A 26,361-nucleotide genomic window follows, 5' to 3' on the forward strand; every position below is an offset into this window, starting at 1 on the left:
CTTTTCTTCCCAATTCCCAAAACAAAAGAATTTTGGACCTTGTGTACAATCACCTTGAAAGTTTTGAAGTGGTCTTGTGAGCCTTTCTCACATGAAACACCCTTAATCCCATGAGCCATCCTTCAGAAGAAGATGAGCCCATGTCACTGGTACCCTCCATGGATTTTCTCCCATGAAAAAAGGGTTTCAGAATAGCATCTTTTGCAAATAGGTATTTGCAGGTCACATTTGTTGAGGGTTTTAAGGTTGGAGGGTGGGAGTGTATTTTTGTTGTTTTGTTTTGTTTTGTTTTGTTTTTTAATCATTTTCTCACAGTCTTGGAAACCTCTGTCTTATCACATCATGCTTATATCTCCAGCAAAGGGACCAGGATGATAAGAAGTTTAACCCTTCATTTGGAAAGTAAATGCCCAAACCATATGACAGTTTAAAGAAGTTGTGTGGGTAAATACCAAAGACTAAAAGGACTGTTTCCTAAGGATTAAACCATCAGAAATCATATGGTAAGAGCTAATCACTACTATTAACAATAATATTAAGATAAACTGTATTATTTCAAAAAATCTCATGCAGGGAAGGGTTCCCCCAGTTTTTGGGGTTGTCCTCTGTCTATCATCAAACCCAGCCTTTTGTAGCAAGTTCTGCTCATTCCTGCCAGCACAAGGTCATGGTTTGGACCATCTCAGTCTCCCATCAAGATCTTGATTTAGACCTCCAGGTTACACCAGCAAGTACACAACTTCTCTCCAAAGTCTTAAGGCTTTTCCTAACCCTACCCAAAAAGTAGACAGGACTACAACTGTCCTGCTGTACCTTTGCACTTACCCCAGTCCCAAGATGTCACTGATATAGGGGTGGCACCATGGTGAATGAAGAGCAAAAGGGACATGTCCCACGTGGGAGGAGGGAGCACAATGGGAGGCAGTGGGGTCACGGTGACATGCAGCCCATTTATTTGGAGATGATTTATTTCTTTGTTTTGTTTTGTCAGTTTTCGTTTGTGTGGTGTGTTGTTTTTGGGTTTTTTTTTGGTTTGATTTGTGTTTTTTTTTTCTATCAAGCCACCATAAACACTGCATTGACCATCCGCATGAGTCAAAAAAGACACACATCCCCATCCCCATAGTAACTGTGCAATAAGTACCATCAAAACAAATTCTAAAAATAATAATAATAATAAATAATGAAAAAGAAACAAATTCCCTTTCCAAACCCAAGCACAAAACACTTTTAAGTCAACAGAATTTAATCTAGTTTATTCTCCAAAAAAAAAAAAAAAAAAAAAAAAAGAGGAAAAAATATGAAAACAAAACAAAAAAGCAGGTCTTATCACTAGCAGTAAATAAATTTGTACAACCATTCAGTCTGTATAATAGGATGAAATAAATCTACATCTTTCTTATTTTGGTGCGTTGAATTATACATACAAATAACAATTACAGGAACTTGTTCACAATGCGTATAGACCTGGAGAATGGCTATCTGAAAACCCCTTGTTGGCAATGTCCGCATGTTAACACTGATTGCCTGACACCATTGGTACTTCCTATGTAAAAGGCCCATGGCCCAAAATGAATGTTCTCCCTACAGGTTTTATTTAATTAGTTATTTATTTATTTAGTTAGTTAGTTAATGCATCTTCAAAACCGTTCTAGCCAGCCCCCTCCCCTTCCCCGGAAATGAAAAAGAAACCAAAATTAAAAAAAAAAAAAAAAGAGAAAAAAAAAGAAAAAAATAAAAATAAAATAAAAGGAGAAGACATGACTGGCAGTTGGTCCATTTGTTCATAAGACCGCGTTTCCTCTTGGTCTGCATTGTTTGTTTTTCTTGTTTTTAAATTGTCCTCCCGTCCTCTTTTTTTTTCTTTTCCTTAAAAAAAATCTCTCGAAGTCCTTCATGCCTTTATCTTTACAGCTCTCCAGATGCAATAAAGTCTTCCTCAAATGTACAATATTTCTTACAATATAAGTTATATGCAATGTTCAGCATTTTTTATTTTATTTTATTTTTTTTTCACAGCACTAGAGATCCTGTCCAATAGGGAATGCAAGTTCTGAATGGCTTATTCACAAATGGTATCCAGATTCAGTGGATAAGAATACATAGACGCCATAGTGAGTTCCTTTAAAAAGTGGCAAACATCACTTTTTTAAAACTTTTTTTTTTTTTACTTTTTTCTTTTTTTTCTTTTTTTTTCCTTTTTTGTGCTTTTTGTAGTTTTTTTTCTCTTTTTATTTTATTATTATTATTATTATTATTATTATTATTACTTTCGCTCTTACGCCTTCAAATAACATTTTTATTTTTACTTTTTATTCTTTTTCCCCCTCCCATTTGACTTGGGACGTCAGACCCATAACCACACGCCTGCAAAAATGCAAGTATATAAAGTAATTCTCATTTTGAGACTGTAAGCATTCAGCAGGGGAGTCTATCGCTAACCCATGGCAGTGACCATACTGGAGGGATGGTGAGGTCCGAAGGAGAGGCTGGATGGAGGATGCATCGGTGTCGGTGTAGTCAGCATGTGGCTGGAGTGACTGAAGGGTGAAATGTGGCTGATAGAGGACATGTGTCTGGAGAGGGCAGCAGGGTTAAAGGAGCTGCTCTTGGGAAAGTCTTCGAGGTTGTCATGGACCTTTTTGCACTTTTTGGATTTGCTAGACATTTTTCGGTTTCTGGTCTGAATTCCTTCTTTCTTCATAGTCAGGGGTCTGTTAATCTAAACAAAAATATATTATTTTTTTTTGTGCTTCCATCCCTTCTCCCCAAATCACCATGGGATTCACATACCCCCATACCCAGAAAAGTGCCCAGGTTCAGCTGAACATCCAGCAACCCCCTCCTCCCCTTGCCCGCCCCACATACCATGGCTACACAACTCCATACCACCCCAAAAATTCAAACCAGGGTGAAACCCACCCCTGGGAGTTGCAGAAAATTCCAGGTTTGGCTGAAATTTCTAAAGATAAAACAACAGAAAAGTACAGAGCCTCACAGGAGCAAACCATACCCAAATAACTTGCAGCAGCTGAAAAATTTCAGCTATCTGCACATTAGGTAATTGCAACTTGTTTAAGAACAAGACCAATCATTATCACCTTGAAATATTCCCTGCAGACAACAACTCACCCCCAGGCTTCCTGACTGATCTAAAACCATTACTGGCAACAGCTGCTGGGATTTCAGTGCTCCCAGGGGTCTCAGACTTTCACAGTGGCATTAGGGTGCCGCTCAAAGTCTTCATAAAAGCGACAGGTATTTGAATTCCTTGCTTGTTTTGGAATTATTTTGCACTGACCATCCTTTCAGGTTTACCTTATCCAATCTGGTTTTATCTCTAAGGCTTCTTAGGTTTATATTTGGCCTGAAACAGGTATCTGTGCTGCACAGTAGAGCATTTCCTGCTTGAATTAAGATATATCTGGAGAAAACCAGAGAGGTGGTGGAGTGTCCTCCTTGGAGATCTCCAAAAGCCACCTGGACTTGGTTCCTGGGCACTCTGCTCTGGGTGGCTCTGCTTGGGCAGAGGTTGGAGCAGATGGACCCAAATGTCCCTTCCCACCTCAGCTATTCTCGGATCCTTCAAACCTAAAGCATGACATTCTCCTGCAAGGCTGTTGGCAACAGCAATGACTGTTCACACACCCAGCTAGGAAATGGTAGCGAAGGTTCTATAAGAAACTCCTGTTGCTGTACAGCCAGCCAGCATCACAACATGCATTAGCACAGGTGTCATGAAAGCCCACAAAAAACACACTTGGGAAGGGATTTCTACATCCAACATCCATAAAAATCCCTTAAAAAATCTGTACTTGGGGAGTGACATGAGTCTGTGCTTCCTCTGCAGAATTCCACCCAAGGCAGAAGGAAGCCCCCAGGAGTGCCCAGCACCCCACAGAGCTGAGCACCACTTCTTCTAATACATGTGGGCACACAGCAATGCTGGTGGGTGTTCTGCAAACTGGAGAAAAGGGAGAAGAAACATTTGCTGTCCACCAAGAACTACCATTTCATCCCTATTGAAGGACAATGGAAAGTGATTCCTGCAGGGATCCTGAGCAGATCTTCAGCTGCAAGATCTTCAGCCAGTGCAAGGAACAAAGTGCTCCCTTCTTTGAGATCACAGAAAAGTTTAGCTTCTTGCTTATCAGCCCCTGCTTGGTGCCTTTCCCCACAGCATGAGAACCATTCAGTGATTTCTCTCCCCAGGGGGGCAAGGATACAAAAGCTCCCTGTTACTGGTGGAGACAGGGGCACGGGGAGAGGAAGGAGCATCCCAAAGTTCGTCATCTCAGTCTCAATGAGTGACCCCAGGCTCTCCACACCAGCAGTGACGAGAAACCTCACCTCATCCTAAAAAAAATGGGTGAATGGAAGGCTGATTACCTCTGGATAAAGGCAGCCAGAGGGAGCAGCCTGGCTTGCCAGCAGCTAAAGGTGGGAGGGATGAAGCTGCCCATGTGCAGATCAACAGCAGCCTCAGGGCAGCAACAATCTAAAACCTCAAATGTCATAGGCTTTAAATACAATATCGCCCTTCTCCTTGGCTTCCTGTCCTCACCAAGGGAACTGGGACACGCACACAAGGAAGGCCCTTTGCTCCAGCCTGAGATGGGAAAACTTTGCCTGCTCTGTTGTAAGTCACCCAGCAGGGATGTGCTGCCCATGCTTAAAAAGCAGGAGGCAGCCCCAGGTGAATCCCACCAGGCAGCAATGACAAAGCAGACCTGGAAGTCCTGATCTCTGATGAACTCAACTCAAATCCAGGGATTTGCATCATGATGTGAAGGCTCAAGGGCAGCCAGAACTGATTTTCAGGTGAAGCAGCAAACAAAAGCTCAGGAGCTTGTGGTGGCAAAGCTACATTAGCCTGGTGCTGGGACTGGTGCTGTGCTGGCCCTGGGATCAAGAACAGGGGTCCTGGCCCTGTGATGCTTAGTGCTCTGTCCTGCAGAACACTGACCATTTCCTTAAAGCAACATCTTTCATGTCTTGTTCTATCGCAGAGAACAGATCAACCCTGACCATGATTTGATGTGAACCTGAAGGATGTGAGTTTTGCTGAGGGTAGTGACAAGCCATGGTCAGCCCTGCATCAGAGATGCCATCCCAGCTGATGGCATCATCCTGCTGTCATGGTCTCACCCTTCTAGCAGGTACCAGACCCAAACAGATGAAGATTCAGATAAACGTCAGGAGGAGAGAGACCAGCAGTCACAACAGAAAGCTGGAAATGTTTTGTGCTGACTTCAAAAGCCAGTCATAGCAAAGTTAAAGGGGTCCCCAAATCATCAAAGCCACAGACTCATCTCTGCTTCTGGGGTAGAGAAATGAGAGACCTGGAGGGAAGACCTTCTCCATGAAAATTCATTGTGATAAAAATGACAAACACATGCTAAATTAAAATTAAACCAGCCCAAAGCATGTATATGAAATTCATTAATTTCAGATGGAGCCAATTAATTATGGGCAGGAATTATGCTCTTTGTTTCATCATATGCAAAGCATTGACTGCCCTGCCTTTGGATACTGTGAAACAAAGACCTTTTCTGAGGACTTCAACCAAAATTAATGGTGGCTAACTCATTTCTATGGGTGCAGGCCAGTCTGCTGCACACCTCAGGTGAGGTACAGGCACTCCTACCCATCTCTGAAGTGAGTGAAGGCCGATCCCACTTCTAAGAAGGACTGAAATAACAAAGACAAGAGCCTCACATTCAACAGATCAAATCCAGGGGATGGTCTTAGATATTATAGGTCTGATCTTGCTCTGACTGAAGCCAATGGGATTTTGCCTTTGACCTCAATAAGGTCCTGTCACTGAAGCGGATTTATCCTTTAGACATAGTCATTACAACGTTGGGTTAATCTTCGAGAGTGGCTGTATCTTAGAGAGCTCTCTGGGATGCCACAGGATGAAAGGCATCATATCAATGTGAAATATTAGTCATTGTTAATATTGGTGTTAATGGAGCTGGCTCTTGTTGAAGTCAGTGGGAGAAAAGCAAACAGCTTCACTAAACGCACCTCAAGACTGTTATGATTATTGCTAATATCCTACTGACAAATAGGTTAGCTTCAGCCTTGGGAATCAACAGCAAAACAAACTGATGTAGCTCATGAAAAAAATAGTTTTGGTGTAATCCTTCCTGGCATGGACTTAAAAAACAGGCAAGTTTCATCTTCATATCAATCCATTAAAACAACCTAATGATCTGAAGGTCCAAGAAAAACTCATTAAACTCAAAGCAATTAAAAAAAAAAAAAAGAGTTTCCTACAGCTCAGCCTAAATCACAGTGAAGCAGCCTTCCAAGCAGCCGAAGGACTTCAGCTGGCATTGACATAAGATCTGTGCAGACACATTCTGCTGCTCAGCAGGGACATGCTATGGTGAGTCTTCAAAATCTGTGTATATCCAACGCCTAATGGAGAACCAATGAAGACACAAACACACAAAAGGAGAAGGACCACAGCCTATACACATTAGTCTTTCACTCTAATCTACTAGACCAATTTACACAAGCCAAGGAAACTTGTCCTTGAGTTGATTAAAGGGTGATGCCAGTGCCACTCAGCAGGCAGTTAGCAGAGCTCCTACTGTCCTGTCTCCCAGCAGCCAGAAAATAGAAGGCATCTCAGTGAAGCTACCACCACCTTACCACCAGTCCCCAAAAAAATAAATAAGTAAATAAATAAATAAATAAATATTTTTTAAAAGCTCATATTTTATTTCTGAAGTACAGTGTAGCCTTCACAGCCACACACTTCCTAAGCCACACTGGGCTGCAGAATAATGCTTAAGTGCTCTGCCCCTGTAAATCTTTAAAGCTCAGGGTGGTATTTTCAAGGACAATCAGCGGCAACATTGCCCATCTCTCACTGTAATAATAATGCATCAGCTACTGGGAAAATGTGAAAAAGAAAAGGATCTACCCACTCATAACTAGATTGTAGTACCCTTGCCTAGTTCTGTTGCTGCACACAGTATCTCAGTCCTCTAGGGGTTTCATTTAAGCAGGTCCCATTAATGGAGTTGCTCATAAGGCAAGATACTACTTGACTTCAGTAAGTAGCTGTGCTGAGCTTTTCAGCAGCTGACGGTGTGTTTAATGAGTGTGAAAACAGTTCCAATGTGCTCAAGGCCTGCCCCATGTCACAAATTTCACAGCTGGATCAGAGCTTCCCTAAACAGTGGATCTAGGGGTCAATTCGGGCCAATTAGGTTCACAAGTTGGTGTAAAAAAGAGAAGGAGAGAGGGAACTGGTGCTCTCACAGGCATGCTTCTGGAGAACCCCAGCACTCAGACACTTTAGGGGAATTCCTCAAGTCTGATGACTAGAGTGCAGATGCACCTGAACTTAGCATTCTACCTCCCTTTGTAGTCATGGGGAGAAACTGAACCCTCTTTGGGGGTGCAAATCATCTTGTCCAAACACAAGCACCTCCACCACATTCAAAAAGTGGCACCTGAGAAGACCCTATTTCCTTCTAACGGCTTCGTTGGGGTACAAGTGAAGCAGCTCAGTTATATGTCCCTGCTGCTACCATCCCGAGCTATGTGATATAAGTCCTACCTCTGGTGGCTGCACAGCCCCAGTGAAAACAGAGCACAAGCATAGACTCCTCCAGTGAGGCTGGCTGACCTTGCTGCCTTCTTGCCAAAATAGCAAACAGAGAATATTTTCTTGTGATACTCTAAGAGGTTTCACTCCTCCTGCCTAGGCCAGCCTTTTGTTTGCAGTGATCACACTGAAAGTTTGATGACAAGCTTTGTTTGCTACATAGGACTCAAAACGTGCTGAGACGCCTGCCCACTAAAGGGTAAACACATTCTCCTTTTTTCCAGGGGAGATGCCTCTCACAGAACAGGTGAAAAATTACCCTGTTTTTTTTTTTTTGTTTTTTTTTTTTTTTTTCCTACTTAATCCAAACTTGTTTACTCATCCCAAGAAACCAAAGAGCCTGAAATAACAAATGGAAGGGACTGAAACACCACAAGGTTTGGCTGCCCCATGAAACCCGATCCATCTTTGATGTGTTTGTGTGGGTAGACATGAGGGCAAAACATAGCCTGATATTTCTAAGTCAAACATAAAGCAAACGACCACTAGAAAACCCCAAAAAAGAGTGATATCAAAGCACAGAAATTGCAAGTCTCTTCCTTCTTCTGACATTATAATTATTCTAATGCCACATGTGGAATGAGAGTAACACGAGTTGCCTTAAGACTCCTTTTTACCAGTATTATTGGGGAGAAGACTTTTCAGATCCCTTTAGCTCTTTCCCTGGGGCACGTATCTCTGGTTCCTGCAAGCTGGCTTTGCATGGTGATATTAGATTAAATCTGCCAGGCATTTCATTTCTCCTTCCCTTCCATGACAGATGCCTTAAAATTCACATCACAGGTTGAGCAGACTACAACCCACTAACTAAATCAAGCTTTTTGGTTTAGGAATCGCTTGCGTCAAATGGGGCAAATGCGAGACCTGAATAAATCATCTTTGGGGACTGGCGGAGGGACAGGACAAAGATAGTCACAAACCCAAGAAAGGCCTAAATAGTTGCTGGCACATTTTGCTTTTTTGGCGGAGCTTATATTTGCTGGAGGAACCAAGCTGTGCGTAGAAGGGGTATCGGTTTGCAGGACGGCGTGTTGTCTTTTCCAGCACACTGAACCCGATCAGCAGTGGATAACATCTCTCTGTGTTGATCCACCCCTCCTTTCTTGGCTCAGGCATGGGAAAACTCTAATATTCCCCATGGACTGTCCTGTTTTATACCTTCCCAAGTCCAATCGACTACATTCGAGGGGATGTCTGCTCATTGCTCCAACCCTCAAGGTCCCCAAAGGGATAAAGGAGGTCTCAGCACCACCCAAGACTGGAAATCCTCGAGACGGGGAAGAGCTTGGACCGTCGTCGAGCATGAGAAGGGAGGCCCCACTACAGAGCGCTACCGTCACACTTACATTGTGCAGCTTGTAGTAGAGCCCACAGGCGTTACAGACGGGATCGCCGTTGGCATTTCTCCTCCACAGGGTGGTGGTGGTGGTCTGGCAGTTCGCGCAGGACGTGCCCGCCCTCCTGGCTGCAGACTGCGGGAAGGGGGGGACACGGGAGGGAGAGGAGAGGGAGAGAAAAACGCCCGCATTAAAAAGGTGCAATCAGCAAAATCGCTGAGAAAGAAAACATCAACCATGCAAGACTGACGCACGTCGGCAGAGGCCTCCAGAAACTGGCTTGTGAGAACAAATAATAATTCTGGAAAAAATCCCCGAGGTACTTTAATCCCAAATTATATATGAACTGAATCGGGTGCCAAAGGGCATCCTAAAAGTGAGTGCTAAACCTCTGATAGGACTCATCAAAATTAGCACTGCTGGCACAGCCCATTCCAGAGGGGAAAATAGTATTTAAATGCCAACATGTCTTTCCATCTTAATTCCCTCAGACCCCCCAGGGGTCTAATTCTGCAGTCAGGGCCTGAACCAACAATTGCAGGAGTCAATGGCATGAGTCACGCCAGCTCCGGCGAGCGCCGGATGAGACCCGCGCCGTGCTTGGTGGGCAGCTGCTAGCTGGGTCCGACCGCAAGTGTGGCCTGGTCCCATAAATTCGGCTCCGCTTCAAAGGATACGTGCTCCAGATCGGAAATAACACTGCGGCGAAGAGCAAGAATCCCGACTTTTTAATTACACCCTTTTGCAGCCTCAACCTTCATGTTTATTTAAGGACTGGTAATGAGGCTGAAAAAAGAATTTACCATTTCATAAAAGGGGAGAAGGGGAGGAACAAAAAAAAAAAAAAAAAAAAAAAGTATAAGTGTCAAGGTGTATAAAGAAGCTTTTTTGTTAGCTGTGATAATGATTTAGGAAAAACAAATCTAGCCAAGTCACTTCTCATTCACATGTATGAATTCGTGCTTATCATTTAAAAACTGTAACTTTGGCATACAAATTGTCCTTCTGCCACTGAAGGAGGAAAAGGAGTTTGCACACTTTTATATGAATGTGGATGCATGCCTGCGTGTGTGTGAGTGCCTACAGCTCCCAAAAAAGACCTTTAGATCCCACTCCTATCTCTTCTTCATCAACATGACACAGTCCCAGAGCTCTGATTTCATCCCGATGTGCTGCTTTCAATGGGACTGCTCATGTGCTTAAAGTTAAAACATGTGCTTAAGCGATTTGCCAGATCATAGCTATGTTTGGCACCTTGCAGAACTGAGCCTTTAATGCTCTCTTTTGTGCTCTTACTGTTTCAAATTTACCCCTCACCCCACACAGCAGCACACTGTAGCACATCCAACTTTAAAAAAATAAAAAAAGTACCGCATCTTTGGATACCGTACAGCAAACCCAAAATGCAAACATGGACACTGGCACAGCGCTAGCATTAATACCAACTCTTGTTAGGTCATGTTGCAATTTTAATCATAATTGAATGTGGCGTAGGTGGAGAGAGGACAGGTTGGTTTTGTTTTAGATAGAGTAGGAATATTTTTTTCTTTTTTAATTACACAAAAAGAACTGCCTGAAAAATAAATAACGTTGTGCCCACAAGCATTAGGAAGTACCACAGAGTGCCTGCTCTGAGAGCAAGGGGCTCTCACCAGGCAGTGTGAAAATTTTTTGATTGCAAAAATCCATCCAAAGAGGTTGAGGCACCCCACCACAAACAGCAGAGCCATAAGACATGTTTGCACACATACACCTTTGTCCTGTCCTCCTAGAGACTGTGCCAGGGCCCCAGATTTGCTTCCCATCAAAATCCCTGGGTTGGTAGGCATGTTTCATGTACAGCATGGACATACCTCCATGCAGAGCCGCGTGCTCGCCACAACCCAGGGGCCATGCACGGATGTCTTGGAGGCTGGATTGAGTCTCTCTGTGGCAGCTTTGCCCTTATCAGACCCAAAAATCAAGCCTAAGGAAATTTCTAAAAACCAGTGATATTTGACTCAGCCCACACAGGGGAAACATCCCCTTTGAAGACATTTGGGGTTTCTACGCAGCGCTCACCGTAATTTCTCATATGGTAAATGCATTTAAAGACAAGCTTGGTCACCACCTTGCTACCTTTTCAGGATTTCAAGCAGATCCTCACTGGCTAACTTTAAATACACAAATAAATCACAATGTCCACTGTCTTCTCTAAAACCTCTTCCATCTTCCACATTCTCCCTACAAAACTTCGGCATCGTAATCTGAATATTTTAAACCCTGTTCTCTTTCAGTCCCAGACTGTACCTTTTACGCGGCACCAATTTAAACCAGAGACACCAGCAGCAGGCAGGAAATAATGAATAATAACTCTATTGTAAAAGCTCCCGGGAATGGTTTCCACTGATACTCATCACTGACCCAATCCTAACCATGTTATGGAATGGCAATAGGGTGCCCAGTGTCCTCTGCAGGACCAGATGTTGGATAGCAGCGAGGACACAACTTCATGCAAAAGCTGGCTGTGCTGACACTGATGGAAAGGTGGAATCAAGGAGGGTGCAGAAAGAGGAAACAAGCGCTGATAAAGGTACTTATTTTAGGGGTGTTTTCTGTGTCCAAATTTACACATGGTGTCCAAAAATTTGTAGGTGACAGCTTCCTAAATTAGACTCCATTCACCAATTCCCTCAGAGAAACTGCCTATAGTCCTTCCAGAACCAGAGCAGCCGGACAGGGAAACTGAGAACTCTGCATCCACATGGGCAGGGAAAGGGAGAAAATTCAGATGAAGGTTTTGTCTCAGCAGTGATGGGGTTGCCACAGGCTTTGATGAGGATGGGAAGGGTCTCCAAGAGGGATGGAGACCCTCCAACCACAGTGGTGGCTCAGTACCACCTGCTTAATCCTGGGACCCCCCACCAATGCCTCCAGAGCCACAACTCTCCCCCCCAAAATGAAGCTGAGCTCCCTGCACCTTCTCAGCTGCAAAGATCGATCCATCATCTCCCATAAAGCCACCCATTAAACTCAACAAAGCTTGGGCTGGGTTCTCAGCATCTAAGGGTTTATTTGACTTCCCTCTCCAGCCCATCGGAGCCCTTTCATTAGTTGTAACGCGCCGGGGATGAGAGCCTACAAAACTACCCTAAGGTCAGGCAGGAAGTTTGTGGCAGAGCGAGAGGTGCATGCCACTGCCCCCAACCCTGTGCCTCTGTGCGCACACTGCCTGCCCCTGCCCACTCGCCAGGGAAGATCAAGTCAAGCCATGGGCACATGTGTCCCCATCCCTTTACAATGAGATGTGAATGCAGGTCTGGCTCTGGTGCCTTCTGATTTCTCTCTCTCTCTTTTTTTTTTTTTTTTTTTTTTTTTTGAGAAAGCAGGAGAAATAAATATAGAGAGAAAGCAGGAGAAATATATACAATTATAGAAATAAATGTATGTTTTTCTAGGCAGTGCTGGGAAAAAAAAAATAAAAATAAAAATAAATAAAAAAATAAATAAATAAAAATCCAAAGTTCTCACTTAGCAGAGGTTATGTGCACAGAACGGGAAATTTTTGCAACTTATACTTTAACTGAAATGCCCAAGATAGGAGTGATTGTGCAAGACAAGGTCTCTCTTTACATTTTTCATTCTTTTTTCTTTTTTCCTTTTTTTTTTTTCTCAAGAGTGACCTTTCAAAATGTATTTATTTATGTATTCCATTTTACATGTGCCGGGCTTGGGGTGACTCGGGACATTCTTTCATGGTTCCATCAGACACTTTGTGAAAACTCTACCCCCTTTCCAGCCGCTTTCCTATCCTGCCTCCCCCTCTGCTTGTTTGGATACACTCAAGCTCCTGTGTGTTTGGGCTGGGGAAACGGAGCTGTTGTTTATGAGTTATCTCCAGGGCCCAGATATCCGGCAGCTTTTTCCTAGGAAGTTAACTTTACACATAAAGAGAGAACGAGAGAGGGGAAAAAAATAAGAAAACGAAGTGTGTGTGTGTTTAAGACAGAAAGGCCGGGGGGAGGAGGAGAAGAGAATGAGAGAGCTGCCCAAAAATTAAAAATCCCAACCTGCACTTCCCTCCCTAGAAAGCCTTTCCTTTTTCCTAATGAGGCTATGAAAGACAAGCCTGAGCCCAGGGAGACCAACATTTTCTTGCATGGGAAAAGCGCGGGGGAAGGCACCAAGCGTCCATCCCCGAACATGCACGGCCGAGCTCCTGCACCAGCACGCCGCAGACATCCCATTCACTCCATCAGCCCCAAAACCCTGTGGGGATGCAAGAACCACTTTTCCTCCACCTTCCGAGCAGCCCCCAGGAGCCTGCTCACGTTTTTAATCCAAATGAAACCAAACGTGCCTTGATTCGAAACATTCAATAACTTCCCAGGCAGGCAACATATTTTTCTCCCCCACTTGATATATTTTTCCCCTTGTGGTTTGCCTGATTATTTGCCAAATATACTTCAGCGCATTTATTAGCCGTGCCCACAGCTTCCAGACCTTTTTGTGGCTTCCAGGGAAATTCATAAATAGATCACTGGGGATGCTATAATATATTGCCTGTGTACATTACGGTCATGAGGCCTGAAACTATGAGTTCGTTATTATTTCAAATAGTTATTCAAGCATCTCTCCTTCCCCCAGCTTGTGTTGTTGTGGGTGCACACTTGGCTATGTGCACCTCTGCCATCCCCTACCTGGTGGCAGCAATGGGATGGCTGGAGACCTACGGTGCCCGGGGACAAATGACCACACCAGGAACAAAAGTTACCAGGACCATCAGCTGAGCCAGCATCAGCTCAGGTCCCCTTCCATGGCACCAAGGAATGTGAAAATACACAGGGAGCTGTCTGGGGGGGGGCAGAGAAACCCTCTTCTCCTGATATCTCCTTGGTCACTGGGAAGTGCCCGTGTTCCTTGGAGAGAGCCACCATCCTTGGGTTGCCATGCAGCACTGCACAAAGACCTCTGCCCTATCACAAAATAGGAGAAAGCTCATTTTTGGCTTACAAAAAGTCCTGGATCTTGATTTTTTAAACCTCTTTTGCAATTTGCAATAGGAACAGAAAACTGAGGCTCGTGCCACATGGGAGCATCCCTCTGAGCATCCTCCCTTCCAGCCCTCTGGCACAGTGGGCCGAGATTTTGGGGCTGGATAAGTTTCCCTTCTCCATCCCAGGCTGTTTAGAAGAAGCAAAAGTTGCAGAGAAAAATAAATAATAATAAATAAATACATTTAAAAGAAAACAAATGCAGAAACTCACCAGTCTTCTCTTGGGTTTGATCAGGGGCCGGTTCTGTCCATTCATTTTGTGATAGAGTCCACAGGCGTTACACAAGTAGTGCCCAGTGCCGTCTCTTCTCCACAGGGGGGTTGAGGTAGCCCCACAATTTACACACTCCCTGCCTTCTGGAAACAAGAGAGCGCATGGATCACTTAGGGAAAGCAGAGGTGAAAGGGGATGGAGAAAGCTCCCCCCACCCCCCAAAAACCCTCCAAAAGACCCATCTGTGCCAGACCTTGCCTGTCCTGTCCATGCTCAGGATGTCGAAGCAAAGTCCTGAGGTCATGTCTGAAGGACATCCTGGGCAGAGGTGGGGGCACTCAGACCTGGTGGGGGCTGATTCTGCCCACCCAATCCTCACACCCCCACACCATCAGCTGTATTGTGTTCTGTTCTCTCATCCAAACCCTAGGGCAGCTCGACGGGCTCCCATGAAACTCTCACCCATCCCTGGGGCCCTCCAGCAGGAAGGATGTTAGGGGGTTGGCGGGTCCCCATCCCCTCTGGCGTAAGGGCTCCTATGGCTCTGTGGTCCCCATCTCACTATATGGACCAGACAAACCTTGACAAGCTATAAAAGGACTTCCTGACCCTCCTGAGATACCAAAGTTTTGTCCATGAACCCCTTCCCAATGTGTATGGGGACCCCAGAGTCATTCCTGGAACATCTCCCTGGCTTGCAGGGGGTGCACGACCCAGGAAGGCTCTTCCTTTGGCCTTAGGTCAAGTCAAATCTGGAATCCCCAAAATAACCATAGAACAACCCAAACACCCTCCATCGCTAGCCAGTCCACAATCACTCTGCTGATACCCACTATTGATTTGCAATTGGTTTGCATATTGGTTTGCAATTAAGCTTTCACTGCTCAGCAGTCAGGGCTGCAGAAACCTCTCTGCCTTTCCCACTGCATGTAGAGCCTGATGGTCCAACACCAATTTGGGGGATCCCAAACGGTTCCATGCCTGTTTAAAGTATTTTCCATCTTCTCCCTCTCCTTTTTGACACCCGTTTATCCTCTCTCTGGTGATGGGGGGTCTCCCCCAACCCACTGTCTCCCAGCACAGAGGGGATGTAGATTTAGGGGATGCAGTCATTCCTTCCAGCTACTTTCAGAGGACTAGGTAGTCGGTTGCTGTTGTATTTCTTGCACCTAAAGACACTGGTAGGCCATCTGAGAGCTGCAGCAGACCTCCACTGGCCGGAGCAGAGCTAACCCAGCACACAGCTCCCCGCTGCCCCAGCCCGTGCTGCGTTCGAGCGAGAGGCATCCGCACCCTAACCACAAACGGCAGCCGTTTTTCCAGCACCTTTGCACTAAAACCCTCTCTCCCCACACTCCAAAAAAAAAAAACCCTTAGAATGATTAAACAAAAAATGCAGCCGTTTCTCCCTCTTTCATCCTGCAAAAACACCCCCTCCCTCCTTTTCCTGCAGCCCTTCGCCTAGCCCCATCCCCCTTTGTCTGCGAGCTTCCCAGCTTGCTAAAATCGACTTTAAAAATAAAAAAAAAAAAAAATAGGTGTTGCTCTCGGGGTTGGTTTATCTCAAACCGCAGATGTCTTTCTAGAAGGTAAAGTAACAGAAAGTGGCAAAAGGAAAACAAGACGGAGGAGGAGGAGGGGGGCAAAACAGTTTGAAAATCCCGCGCAGCCGGTGCCCCGGCTGGAGCTGAGGCTCGGAGGGCACCGGGCAGGGGACGAAGCCGGAGCCCGGCCCCGCAGAAGCCACCGGTCCGTGCCGGGGCCGGGAGGGAGCTGCTCCCGGTCATCCCCGGGTCGTTTTTTTTTTCCCTCCGGTTAGCCGGGGCAGCCACTCTGAGAGCGTTTGAGTGTCTGTCCCTCTCTTTTGTTTCACTCCATCTCTCTCTCTCTCTTGCTTTCATGTACAAAACATACAGGTCTGGGGTTTTTTGTCACTCTAACCGCATCCGGACTCTATTAAAGTTCCTGGCGCTGGATAAACAATGCAACTGTCGCGTGCAGCAGTCTGAAAATAATTGGATTAGCTCAAACATATCAGCTAAATAGAGACAGTCCCTGCTCAGACAGACAGAGTAAATGTCACCCTGGAAAAACCCTGAAAACTGATCTCATTCATGCCAGGCAACCCTGCAGCAGCCTCCACGGAAAAAAATAATATATATATATATATATATGTATATATATATATGTATATATATATATATATATATTGAAAGAAGGGAGAAAAAAAAAAAAGCCTTTTGACTAGTCGCCCTTTGCTCTGCACACACACACACACACGGGCTCACTCAGCACCCTTTGGTGCCCACAAATTCACAATTCCCCCCCAGGCGCAGCGGAGCCGCGCAGGATGCGCAGGGAGCCGAGGACCCCCCCAGCAGCCTCTCCTTTGTCTTTTTCCCTAGGGGGGATGCTTCTGGGGTCCGATCCGGGGGCAAAGAAGCTAGCTGGGGCCGGGGGTGAGCTCAGGGCAAATCCCGCCCCCCCACCCCCCCTTTCCCTCTCCATCTCCCAGCCTCCCGGCGCCGCATGGGAAGAGGCCCTGGGCTGAGCGAGGCGGAGGGCAGGCGGGGGAAGTTGGCCGGGATTTAAGTGGCATTATTAAAATCCAGAGAGATACACTAATGCTGCGGTTCCCTCGGTTTCGCTTCCTCGTTAGACTCCGCAGCTGAACACACATATTTTGGGCCGGCGGAGGGGGCAGGATCGGCCCCGGGGCAGGAGCCCTGGAAGGGAAGGGGAGACCCCGCATCCCTCAGGCTAAATAAGGGGGGATTCGGCTCAGGGCAAGCTGTAGGGTCAGCAAGTTTCCCCCTTTTTTCTTCCCACGAGTGTTTATGCGCATCCCTCTGTGCGTGGAGGATGTGGCCGTGAACCCTCTTTGCCACCCCTATTGCTTCCTCCCCTCTCCCGAGCATTTGGGACAAAAAAAATAAATAAATAAAATAAAATAAAAGCCAAAAACCCTACCTGTGCTTGACCGTGCTTTCGGTCTGGATTTGCACCCGAACCCGGTAGGCGATCCTCCTAAGAGGCTACTGGGGGGAAAAAGTCCAGAGCCATATTCTGGGACGTACGGCGGGTAGGTAGTGATGGGGTGATGCGCGGAGGACGTGGCTCCCCCTAAAGAGGCCATGCTGCTCCGAGAGTGGGACGACTCCAGCTTCATGGTGTCGGCCAGGGACACCTGATATTTGATGCATTCCTTCTCGTCCTGCCGGCTGGAGCCGGTGGAGCCGGGAGTGGAGATGGACGGATCCGGGGACACATCTTTGGGAGGGGTCGGCGGGAAGGTGAAAAGGTGCGGGCTGGAGTGGCCGGCGGATAAAGTGGAGGAGGAGGCGGGTGGGTAGACGGAGAGGGGTCCCGGTGAGCTGTGGTGGATGGAGGTTTTGGAAAAAGGGCTGAGGTTCCAGGGGGAAGCGCTGTGGTGGCTGCTCAGCGCTTTGCTCCCGTCCAGCCACGGCAGCGAGCCGTGCAGCAGCGGGGGGCGGCACACCTGGCTCCCTGCGCGGAAAAAAAGCACAGCAAAAAGCCGGTTACATTCCCCTTGCACCCCTGTGAGCCCGCCAGGGGGGATGCCAGCCTGCGCCCCCCATCCCTTCCCCTCCTTCCCCAAAAGCTCCACTGGATCCTGAGTGCGGGGCGAGCAAGAAAAATCGCATCTGGCGCAGACCCCTCGGCTTCCCCTCATTTAAAATTAAACTTTTAGTGGTGTCATAGCTCCGAGGTGGCCGCCCTGATCATGCAGGACCGAGTAGCTGGGCTGGGACCCCCTGAGCAAAGATGCCCTGGGACACAGAAGCGGGATTTGGCCAGCCCTGCTTCACCCTCTCCCTCCCAGACATTCCCAGGCAAGCTTCGAAGGAAAGATCCCGTGTGAAATTGCCAAGCCCCTGCTGCAGAAATTATTTTTCTTAGCAGGAAAATAATTTGTCAGTCACTTCCCAAAAGCAGCCGTGGGCTACAAACCCTGGGCATATTCTGGCCAAACGAAGAAGACCAGAAGATGCCCAAAAACGGAATTATAACCTTTCCAACAGGGCTACTAAACTTTGCATACTGCCCCAGTTTACTTTTTTTTTTTTTTTTTTTTTTTTTTTTTTTTTAATCCATCAGGCTGTCCTCACATGTTAGACAGCGTTTTCATGGTACACGCAGAGTGCCAACTGTCTGAGAAGAAACTCTCCATCTCCTTCGTATCACAAAAGGCTTTTCATTTGTGTTTTAAAATACAGACCTGGATTTGGGTTGAGGGAGACCACTAGATCTATTTCAATTTATGCAGTCAAACTTTTTTTTTTCTTTGGTTGTAAATGTTCTGAAGGGATCGTACCTAATATTTTAAAATAATTCCTGCCCTGGTGAAAAAACATTCAAAGAATCAAATCTACCCAAATCCACAGCGACTTGAGCAAATCGCTAGAAGCTGAAAAACACAGTTATTCACCTGGAGGAGAGCAAGTTTGTGCCTGCTAATAAAGCTCTGAAACACATTGACATCTAGAGGTCCTTAACCTCTTTAGGTATCGTGATACGTGTGTACAGACTGCTAAATATACAGAAGGAGAGATGCAAACACAGATCTATCGAGCTACAGATAGCAAAGGAGTGGGTGCAGTGTGGACACGTATGTTTGCATGGGAGCTTGTGCATGTCTAGAAGATCTCCAAGCTACTTTTCACCGTACCAGACATTTGTGAACAATACTGAAAGTAACTGCTCAAAAGGAAGGGAAGGTGGGTTATACGAGTAGAAAGGGTCAAGATTCATTATCTTCTCCAGGAAGTAGCATAGTAAATAATATTCAGGCTAGATCAGAGAGACCGCAGTTCCACTTTCTGCTGATATATTGGGAAAAAAAAAAAAAAAAATGAAAAGAAGAGAAAAGAAAGAAAGGACAAAGGCTGCTGATCCTTAGAAATAATTGTTTTAAATGGACTAATAGGCGAACAATGCAGTTACTGAGCGGAGCCTAATGCAGCCTCGCACTCAACGAGTAGCCGAGGGCCGGGAGCAGCCCCCTGAGCCCAGCTCACTCATCCCACCTTCTTTGCCTTGATTTTGGGGTGATTTCTACGGCAAGCCTCAGACTTTTTAGATTCCGCCACTTCGGAGAGGTCACCCTGCGGCTTTGGAAATCAGCGACTGGTTGTTTCCTTCATTTTTTTATTATTATTTTCCCCCCTTTCCCTAATTTTTAACCATAGAGGCAAACTCGAGCCACGTACTCTGGGTTGCTCCAATCCTTCTTAAAAAGATAGCACCAAAACTTTCATCCCTCCTCAGACCTGGGCCCCATCGGCCCCAGGTATTTTGCCTCCTCTCTAAAAGCTGTGGCCCAGCAATAAAACTCAGGCTGTGGCTCACTACCTTCCTGCAGGACAAGGAAACACAACAGGGCTGGTGCCTAACCTGGTTGCACCTCGGGATTTTTCTTCTTTCTTGTTTTCAACACGCGCCGTGGTGCGGCCCTGGGTGAATGTGCAAAACTTTCAAATCAAGCCTAACAAGCTCCCAAGGTGCAAATGAAATATCCCAAGCGTGAGGACAGCGGGGTCATTTTCACACCCCTGCTCTACAGCTTGCTTTTCTTCTCAAGATCAGCTACTTGTGCAAAAACTGAACACCGTATGAAAAGCTTGTTCGCCTAATTAAAGAGGAAAATGCCTAAGTGAGAGAGAAGGGGAAGAGAGAAAGAGAAAGGAAAAAGTATGACAGATGAAAGAGAAAGAGGAAGACAGAGCAAGAAAGGGGAAAAGTGGGAGTGAGGAAAAAGAAAAAAGGAAGGGAGGAAGGAAAGAAGGAAGGGAAGTAGGAAGGGAAGTAGGAAGGAAGGAGAGATGGAAAGGAGAAAGAGAGAAAGAGAGAGAAAAAAAAATGAAAGAAGAGAAGGAGGAAAGAAGAAAAGAAGGAAAGAAGGAAAAGAGAAAGAATAGTAATAATAAATAAATAAAAAGTAAAGAGAAGAAAGAAAGCGGGAAAAGAAAGCGAAAAGTAGCCGGGTAGGGATGCATTTCTCCCAAACCAACCCCCAAATCGCCCCCCTGCAGTAGTTTCCCAGGGGCTCTGCCCACCGGCAGCGAGGCTAGGGGCTGCTCGGATCCGCCGGGGGCCGGGGGGCAGCGGGGGGCACTCACCGTGGTGGGCCGTGGGGTATCTCTGCACGGTGGCTCGCACGGAGTTGCCGTAGTACGGGGGGACGGGGTTGCCTTGTCCGTCGATGTTAAAAAGTACATCCACTTCCTCGGCGAGAGGATACTGCGTGGGGTCCATGTAGGTATGGCCAAGGGTGGGGTGGTGCGAGTCCGGGTGCTGCCCATTGAGCACGGCCGGGTGGTGGTGGCTCACCCACCGCGGCTGGTCCGTGGAGACCTCCATCTTCCGCGCTCGGTGCTCCGCCGCTGCTCTTCCTCCTCCTCCTCCTCCTCGGCAGGGCGCGGGGGGCCGGCGGTGGGAGGGGGAGGACGGTGCGGAGACGGTGCGGAGTCGGGGAGGGGGAAAACTGCTCGGCGAGTTCGGGGTTGTTTCTGTTTTGCTTTGGTTTTTAAATCGGAGGGAGGGGGGCTGCGGTGATGAGCGGCCGGTTCCAAAAATAAAAAATAAAAAATAAAATAAAAATAAAGGAGGAAAAAAAAAAGAGAATGTAATTAAAAAAAAAAAAAAAAAAAAGGAAAACAAATAAACTGAGGGAAAAAATATCTCTACGAAGTGAGATCCCCTCGGTATCTTCCGCTCTTTTGCAGATGTTTCTCTTCTTTGATCACCTGTAACGAGAAAGAGGAAAGGGAAGGAGCAGAGAGAGAGAGAGAGAGAGAGAGAGTGGCAGAGAGAAACGTGCTTGAGAAGCTCTGAACTTTAGCACCTGACTTTTTAGGCAGCAGCAAACCCATCCCATCCCGCGGCAGCCATCCCTGGGAAGCGCCTGCTCTGCCCTGGACCCACCTCTCCCAGCGCCTCTTTCTCTTTCGCTCTCTCCCCGCCCGGCTCGCAGCAGCTCCGGCCGCCGCAGTTCTCTTGCTCTGGCTTTTTTTTTTTCTTTTTTTTTTTTTTTTTTCTCTCCCCCCCCACCCCCGTTTTCTTTTTTTCGGTGTCGCCGCGGTCGTTTGTTTATTTGTTTGTTTGCTCAATTTGCACCTGAGAAGCTCCGGCGGCTTAAGCCCGGTGAGAACTTGTGCCATTCGCTGCGCTGCAGCCTAGAGCCACTTTGATTGCTCATTAATTATTATGCAACCGAGAAAGGGAGGAAGAGAGGAAAAAGAGTGGGGGGGGGGGAAGAGGAGGGGGGGTAATGCGATAGACAAGAGGTTGGGGGTGAAGGGAAGGAGCGAGGGCAAAAGGAGGGGGGAAGAAGGAAAAAAAAAAAATAAAGTCGCTAAAGAAATTCCGCACAAACCTTGGTGGAGGAGCAGTATGTGACCCAGGAGGGATGAAGCTGAAAGTGCTTGATCAGATCAGATTGTGCTCTCTCGCCCTATTTTTTTTTTCCTTTTTTTTTTTTTTTTCCTCCCTCTCTCTGTTTTTTTTCTTTTTTTTTTTTTTCTTTTTTTTTTTTTTTTTTACAGGGAAGGCATTCTTTCTGAAAGGAGCAGGATGGCGCCAGCCGGCTCAGTGCTTACAGACAGCTGTGGCGAGACGCAACTTAAGGAGGTTCCAGTGTCATAAGCACGGGGAGGCGGAGCCTGGCCCCGGCTGAGGAGGGGACCGGCGGGGCGCACCCGGAGCCTCCGCGCTGCCCCCGCCGCGCACCCGCGAGAACCCCGCACCGGGCGGCGCAATTTCACCAACTTCTTTTTTCCCTCCCCTATTTTATTCTTTATTTTTCTTATTCTCTTATTCTGTTCTTTCTGATTATTTTTACTACTTAATTTTCTTTCTTTTCCTTTTTCCTATTTTATTTTTTTCTTTATTTTTTCTTTTTTCCTTTTTTCCTTTTCCTTCTTTTTCTTTTCCTATTTTTTCCTTTTCCTTTTTCTATTTTTTTTCTTTTGTTTTGTCTTTATTTCATTTTTTTCCTTTTTTTTTCCCTTTTTTTTTTTTCCTTTCCTTTTTTTTTTTTTTAGGGCTTAACTAACTTTTTCCGCTGGCCACCAAACTCTGCGAGCGGCACGCAGCTCCCAGACGTTATGCGATGGAGTGGGGCTGTTTCCCCTCTTCCTCCCCCCCAGCACCTCGGGGGCCTGGAGGTTCAAGAGCGGCCGGATCCCACTTCGGGTTGCATCGGCAGGTGCAGCACCTCCGAGGGCTGGCGACCCTAAAGGCGAACGCTTCTCTTTGCGAAGGGCTGCCGGCGGCTTTAGGGCTGCTCCCTCTGAGGATTTGCTTTTAGGATATAAATGCCAACAAGGAAATAATACAATTTGGGGGCTTTTTTTTTTTTTTTTTTTTTTTGCCCAGTTCTACCGGAGATGTTGGTTCTCCTGGACACCTACCGAGGCTTGGAGGGGACATGCATCAGGGGTTGGGACAGCTCATCAGAACCCCTCGAGAAGGCCCCCCCCCCCCACCGTGTCCCCGCTCCGTCCCGGCCACCCCCGGTCTCGAACCCGCGGCTCCCCGCAGCGCCTCCCGCCGCCCTCAACCAATGGGGGGCGAGCAGGAACCGGGGCGGCGGGCGCGGGCCGCGCTGATTGGCTGCCGCCCGCCCCCCCCAGCCCGGCCGCTGCCTTGAGCCAGGGCATCCCCTAGCGGGGACGGGACGGGACCGGGCGGGACGGGACGGGACGGGGAGGGATGGGGGGAGATGGGATGGGGAGGGATGGGGAAGATGGAGGGGGCTGGGAATGGAGGGGGGGAGTGGGAAATGGGGGATGGAGGGGGGTTATGGGGGAGAGATGAAAAGAGGGGAGAGGGAAATGGGGAGGAAGGGAGAAGGGGAGAAAGAGAGGAAGAGAGGGAGACAGAAAGTGAGAATGAGATGAAGGGAGAAAGAGAGGAAGGGAGTAAAACAGAACGAGAGGGGGGGAAAGGGAAAAAAGGAAAAAAAAAAAAAAAAAAAAGAAAATATGAAAGAAAGAGAAAGAGGGAGAGAGAGAGAGAAAGAAAGAGAAAGAGAGAAAGAGAGAGAGAGAGAGAGAAAGAAAGAAAGAAAGAAAGAAAGAAAGAAAGAAAGAAAGAAAGAAAGAAAGAAAGAAAGAAAGAAAGAAAGAAAGAAAGAAAGAAAGAAAGAAAGAAAGAAGTGTGAAAATTCGAAAAGAAAAGAAAAGAAAAGAAAAGAAAAGAAAAGAAAAGAAAAGAAAAGAAAAGAAAAGAAAAGAAAAGAAAAGAAAAGAAAAGAAAAGAAAAGAAAAGAAAAGAAAAGAAAAGAAAAGAAAAGAAAATGAGAAATAATGAAATGATAGAAAAGGCAAAACACTGAAAGAAAAAGCAGCAATGCAAAAAGTCACTCACGGGGCCGCTTTGAGCCTTCTGTGTCTCTGCACAGCGACCAGCCGGAGTCTACCCGTGTGCGGGAGGAAGCTCAGCTCCTCTCGGCACTTTTTATACGGGGGGGTCTAATTAAAACCCGGGGTTCCGCAGCGGCGGCAGCGCCTCCCGCGCACCCCGCTCCCCGCCGCTGCGCGGGGCTGCGCGGAACGGGCGGCCGGGCAAGTCCTCGGCAGATGCGCGCTTCCCTGCGCCGATTTTTAGCCCCGATTTTTCACTTGCGCTGCCGGCAGGGCCGGGGGGATCCACCCGAATGTGAGCGTGGGGCACAGAAACACCGCTGAGGTTGAATTTTCGGTTCAAGCATTAAAAATGGTCTGTATTTTTAGACGGCTATTTTTGAAAATACCGACTTGGGGCAAGTAGAAAAGCCGGGGACGGGAATCAGCCGTGAGGAGGAATCGGGACAACCCAGACGGGGGGGAAAACGAGCTCGGTGGGGTTAGGGGCATCTAGGGGGTGTTCTGTACCGGTGGGGACAGCGGCCGGGGGGCGAACAACCCGGGATGGAAGGGAGAGCAAGTCCGGACCCCCCCAGCCCTGCTGCTCCCCTCGCTGCCCGGCGCCTCCGAGGCTCCGGGGGGAACCGGGCACGGCTGGCTGCATCCCATTAGGGGAGCAGGGGGGCGTGCAGGGAGGGTCCCGAGATGGGGGTTTGGGGGGATGCTCACGGCCTTCTCCGTGGATTTTTAACTCGCTCCGGGCTCGATTTCCTTCTCGCCTCGGCTCTGCATGAGCTGCTTTGCCTGATTTTATTTTTCAGGGTCCCGCGCCTCAAACCCTCCCCCTGGGGGGAGATATTTTTTTGGACAGAAGCGGTCAGGGGAAGCTCCTCGCTTGCAAAACAGAAACTTTCCGCCCCCCACCCCAACCCTAAACGCGTTTTATAGAGGTGAGGCCAGAGTCTCTCCCTTTATCCCTTCTCCCTGCATTTCCCCCGAGCCCGAGCCATCCCTGCGGGTGGGGTTGGTCCCCAGCCCTTCGCAAAAAATCCCTTTAAAAAAAAATCCCTTGGGAAGTGTTAGGAGGAGGGAGGTGGCACGGGCTAGGGGCAGGTGAGCTGAGACCACCCCGCTCCGCTACCGCTGCTGCAACTCCGGGACCTACAGCGTGGGATCGCAGGAGGGGAATTTCCCTGAAGAGGTCACAAAATTGCTAAACCCTCGAGAAAATGAGCTTTTGCCCCCGTCCACGGGTAGGGGAAGGTTTTTGCAGTCGTCACCTTTCAGCTGGTTGGAGGGCGAGGAGAGCTTGACGCCAAATCAAATTAGCAGCATACAACAAAATGCAATGCAATGCAATAAAATAAAAGCGACGGTTGCAAGAAAAGATAAAATAAAATAAAAGCAATAAAATAAATCGGTCGCCCCAAAGCCTGCTCCGTGCCGGGGGCTGCTCCGACGGGGCGGGCAGGGGGTGACGGGGGGGGACCCTGCTCGTCGCCTCCCCCCTGCTGCCACAGCCCCGATTTGGGGGGAGGGCACCCGCTTTCAGATCCGCTTTGCTCAGCCTGCCCTTGCCTCTTCCTCCCGGTTCCGCAGCCCCGATCTGTCTATCCCCTTCCCGGCCGAGGGAGAACCGTGGTGGGGAGGGCAAAAACACACACACTCCCGAAATATATAAATAAATACAGAAATAAAGCGCAAATTCATAATTTTGTCCCCTTCCCTTCTCGTGATTCCCCTTTTATTTCCTTTTTTTTTTTTTTTTTCCTTTTTTCTTTTTTTTCTTTTTTTTTTTTTTCCATGATCGCTGGCCTTGACCGTCCTTTTCCCAGGCTGTAGCCGCAGATCCATCACCTCGCCCCCCACACACACCCGGCAGCCCCCAGCAGGGTTTCCAGTGACAGCCCGGCGTTAATAGGATCCCTTTGTTGGAGCAATTAGCCTCAGGATCGCCCCCCCCAGCCGCCCCATAAGGCTCTCGGGGGTTAATTCTGCCGGGGGAGCCGGGCTCCAGCATCCCTCCAAGCCAGGGGCTGTCAGGCTGCGCGTTGGGGGGGTTGCAATGGGGTGAGCCCTGCCCCTGAAAAGTCAAAACCCCTTTGACAAAAGTCCCCAAAATAAAAATAATAATAAGACTCAGGGAGATGGGGCGGGTACCAGCCTACCTCTCCCCTAAAAGTGAGCATTCAAAAGACACGACCCCCCCCCCCCACCACCACCGCACTATTATCCCCAGGCCCTGCTGTTATAATAGGTTTTGAGGAGGTTTTATGGGGCCGGGGCCGCCCCGCTGCCTCCGGGCCCCCTCTGCTCCATCCCCAACGATGCCCACCCGAGCAAGTGGCACCGGCGTGGGTTTCGCTGCCTTTTTTTGGGGCGGGGACAGGCAGAAAAAGCCCCCTCCTCCCCTTTTACCCCCCCCCCTCACACCCTTCTTTTAGACGACAATTGACTGCAAGCGGATTAAGTTACGTTTGCCGGGCTGGGGTTTTTACAGGGTACCAGAATAGTACAGGTAAAGCTGTACAAACAGCCGGGAGCTACGAATCGGAGGGTTATGGAGAGGACACGGCCCAGGGCAGAGCTCCCAAGATTTTTTTGCCTTGCTCTCTACCGAGGGAATGGGGTCGGGGAGGGAAAGGCACTGCCCCATATCCATCGCCCCCTCCCGGGGCACGCAGCCGGGACCAGCCCGGTGTGCGGGGAGCTGCTGAGATAAGGCCGGCTTAAACAAGGCCGGCTTAAACAAAGACGGGGAGAGAACGGAATAGTTCTTT

General features: G+C 47.8%; 1 protein-coding gene across 4 annotated transcripts; it reads right to left on the reverse strand.

The window, feature by feature from the left end:
- Window positions 1–1,395: 1,395 nt before the first annotated feature.
- On the reverse strand, window positions 1,396–22,586 carry GATA3 (GATA binding protein 3). Of its 4 annotated transcripts, none has more exons than XM_084506294.1 (6): window positions 21,610–22,586; window positions 20,354–20,780; window positions 17,184–17,720; window positions 14,211–14,356; window positions 8,974–9,099; window positions 1,396–2,722 (listed from the first exon to the last, which is right to left on the reverse strand). In XM_084506294.1, the coding sequence occupies exons 2-6, from the start codon at window positions 20,592–20,594 to the stop codon at window positions 2,438–2,440; spliced, it is 1,335 nt and encodes a 444-aa protein (XP_084362420.1). In that variant the 5' UTR covers window positions 20,595–20,780; window positions 21,610–22,586; the 3' UTR covers window positions 1,396–2,437. The 4 variants fall into 4 exon arrangements, with proteins under 4 accessions (XP_084362420.1, XP_084362418.1, XP_084362419.1 ...); XM_084506292.1 differs by having other exon boundaries at window positions 20,354–20,980; XM_084506293.1 differs by lacking the exon at window positions 21,610–22,586 and adding an exon at window positions 21,159–21,181 and having other exon boundaries at window positions 20,354–20,980.
- Between the last annotated feature and the right edge of the window lie 3,775 nt (window positions 22,587–26,361).

The sequence above is a fragment of the Aythya ferina genome (genome assembly GCF_964211825.1).
Source record: "Aythya ferina genome assembly, chromosome: 1".
Lineage (NCBI taxonomy): Eukaryota > Metazoa > Chordata > Aves > Anseriformes > Anatidae > Aythya > Aythya ferina.

What these genes read in the sequence shown, in the direction of transcription:
- GATA3 (XM_084506294.1), bottom strand. Translation starts at nt 20,594, where the DNA reads ATGGAGGTCTCCACGGACCAGCCGCGGTGGGTGAGCCACCACCACCCG. An exon ending in TCAAACCCAAGAGAAGACTG is followed by an intron (nt 9,100 to 14,210) that starts GTGAGTTTCTGC and finishes CCCTTCCCGCAG; the next exon opens with TCTGCAGCCAGGAGGGCGGG. An exon ending in TCTACTACAAGCTGCACAAT is followed by an intron (nt 2,723 to 8,973) that starts GTAAGTGTGACG and finishes ATTTTTGTTTAG; the next exon opens with ATTAACAGACCCCTGACTAT.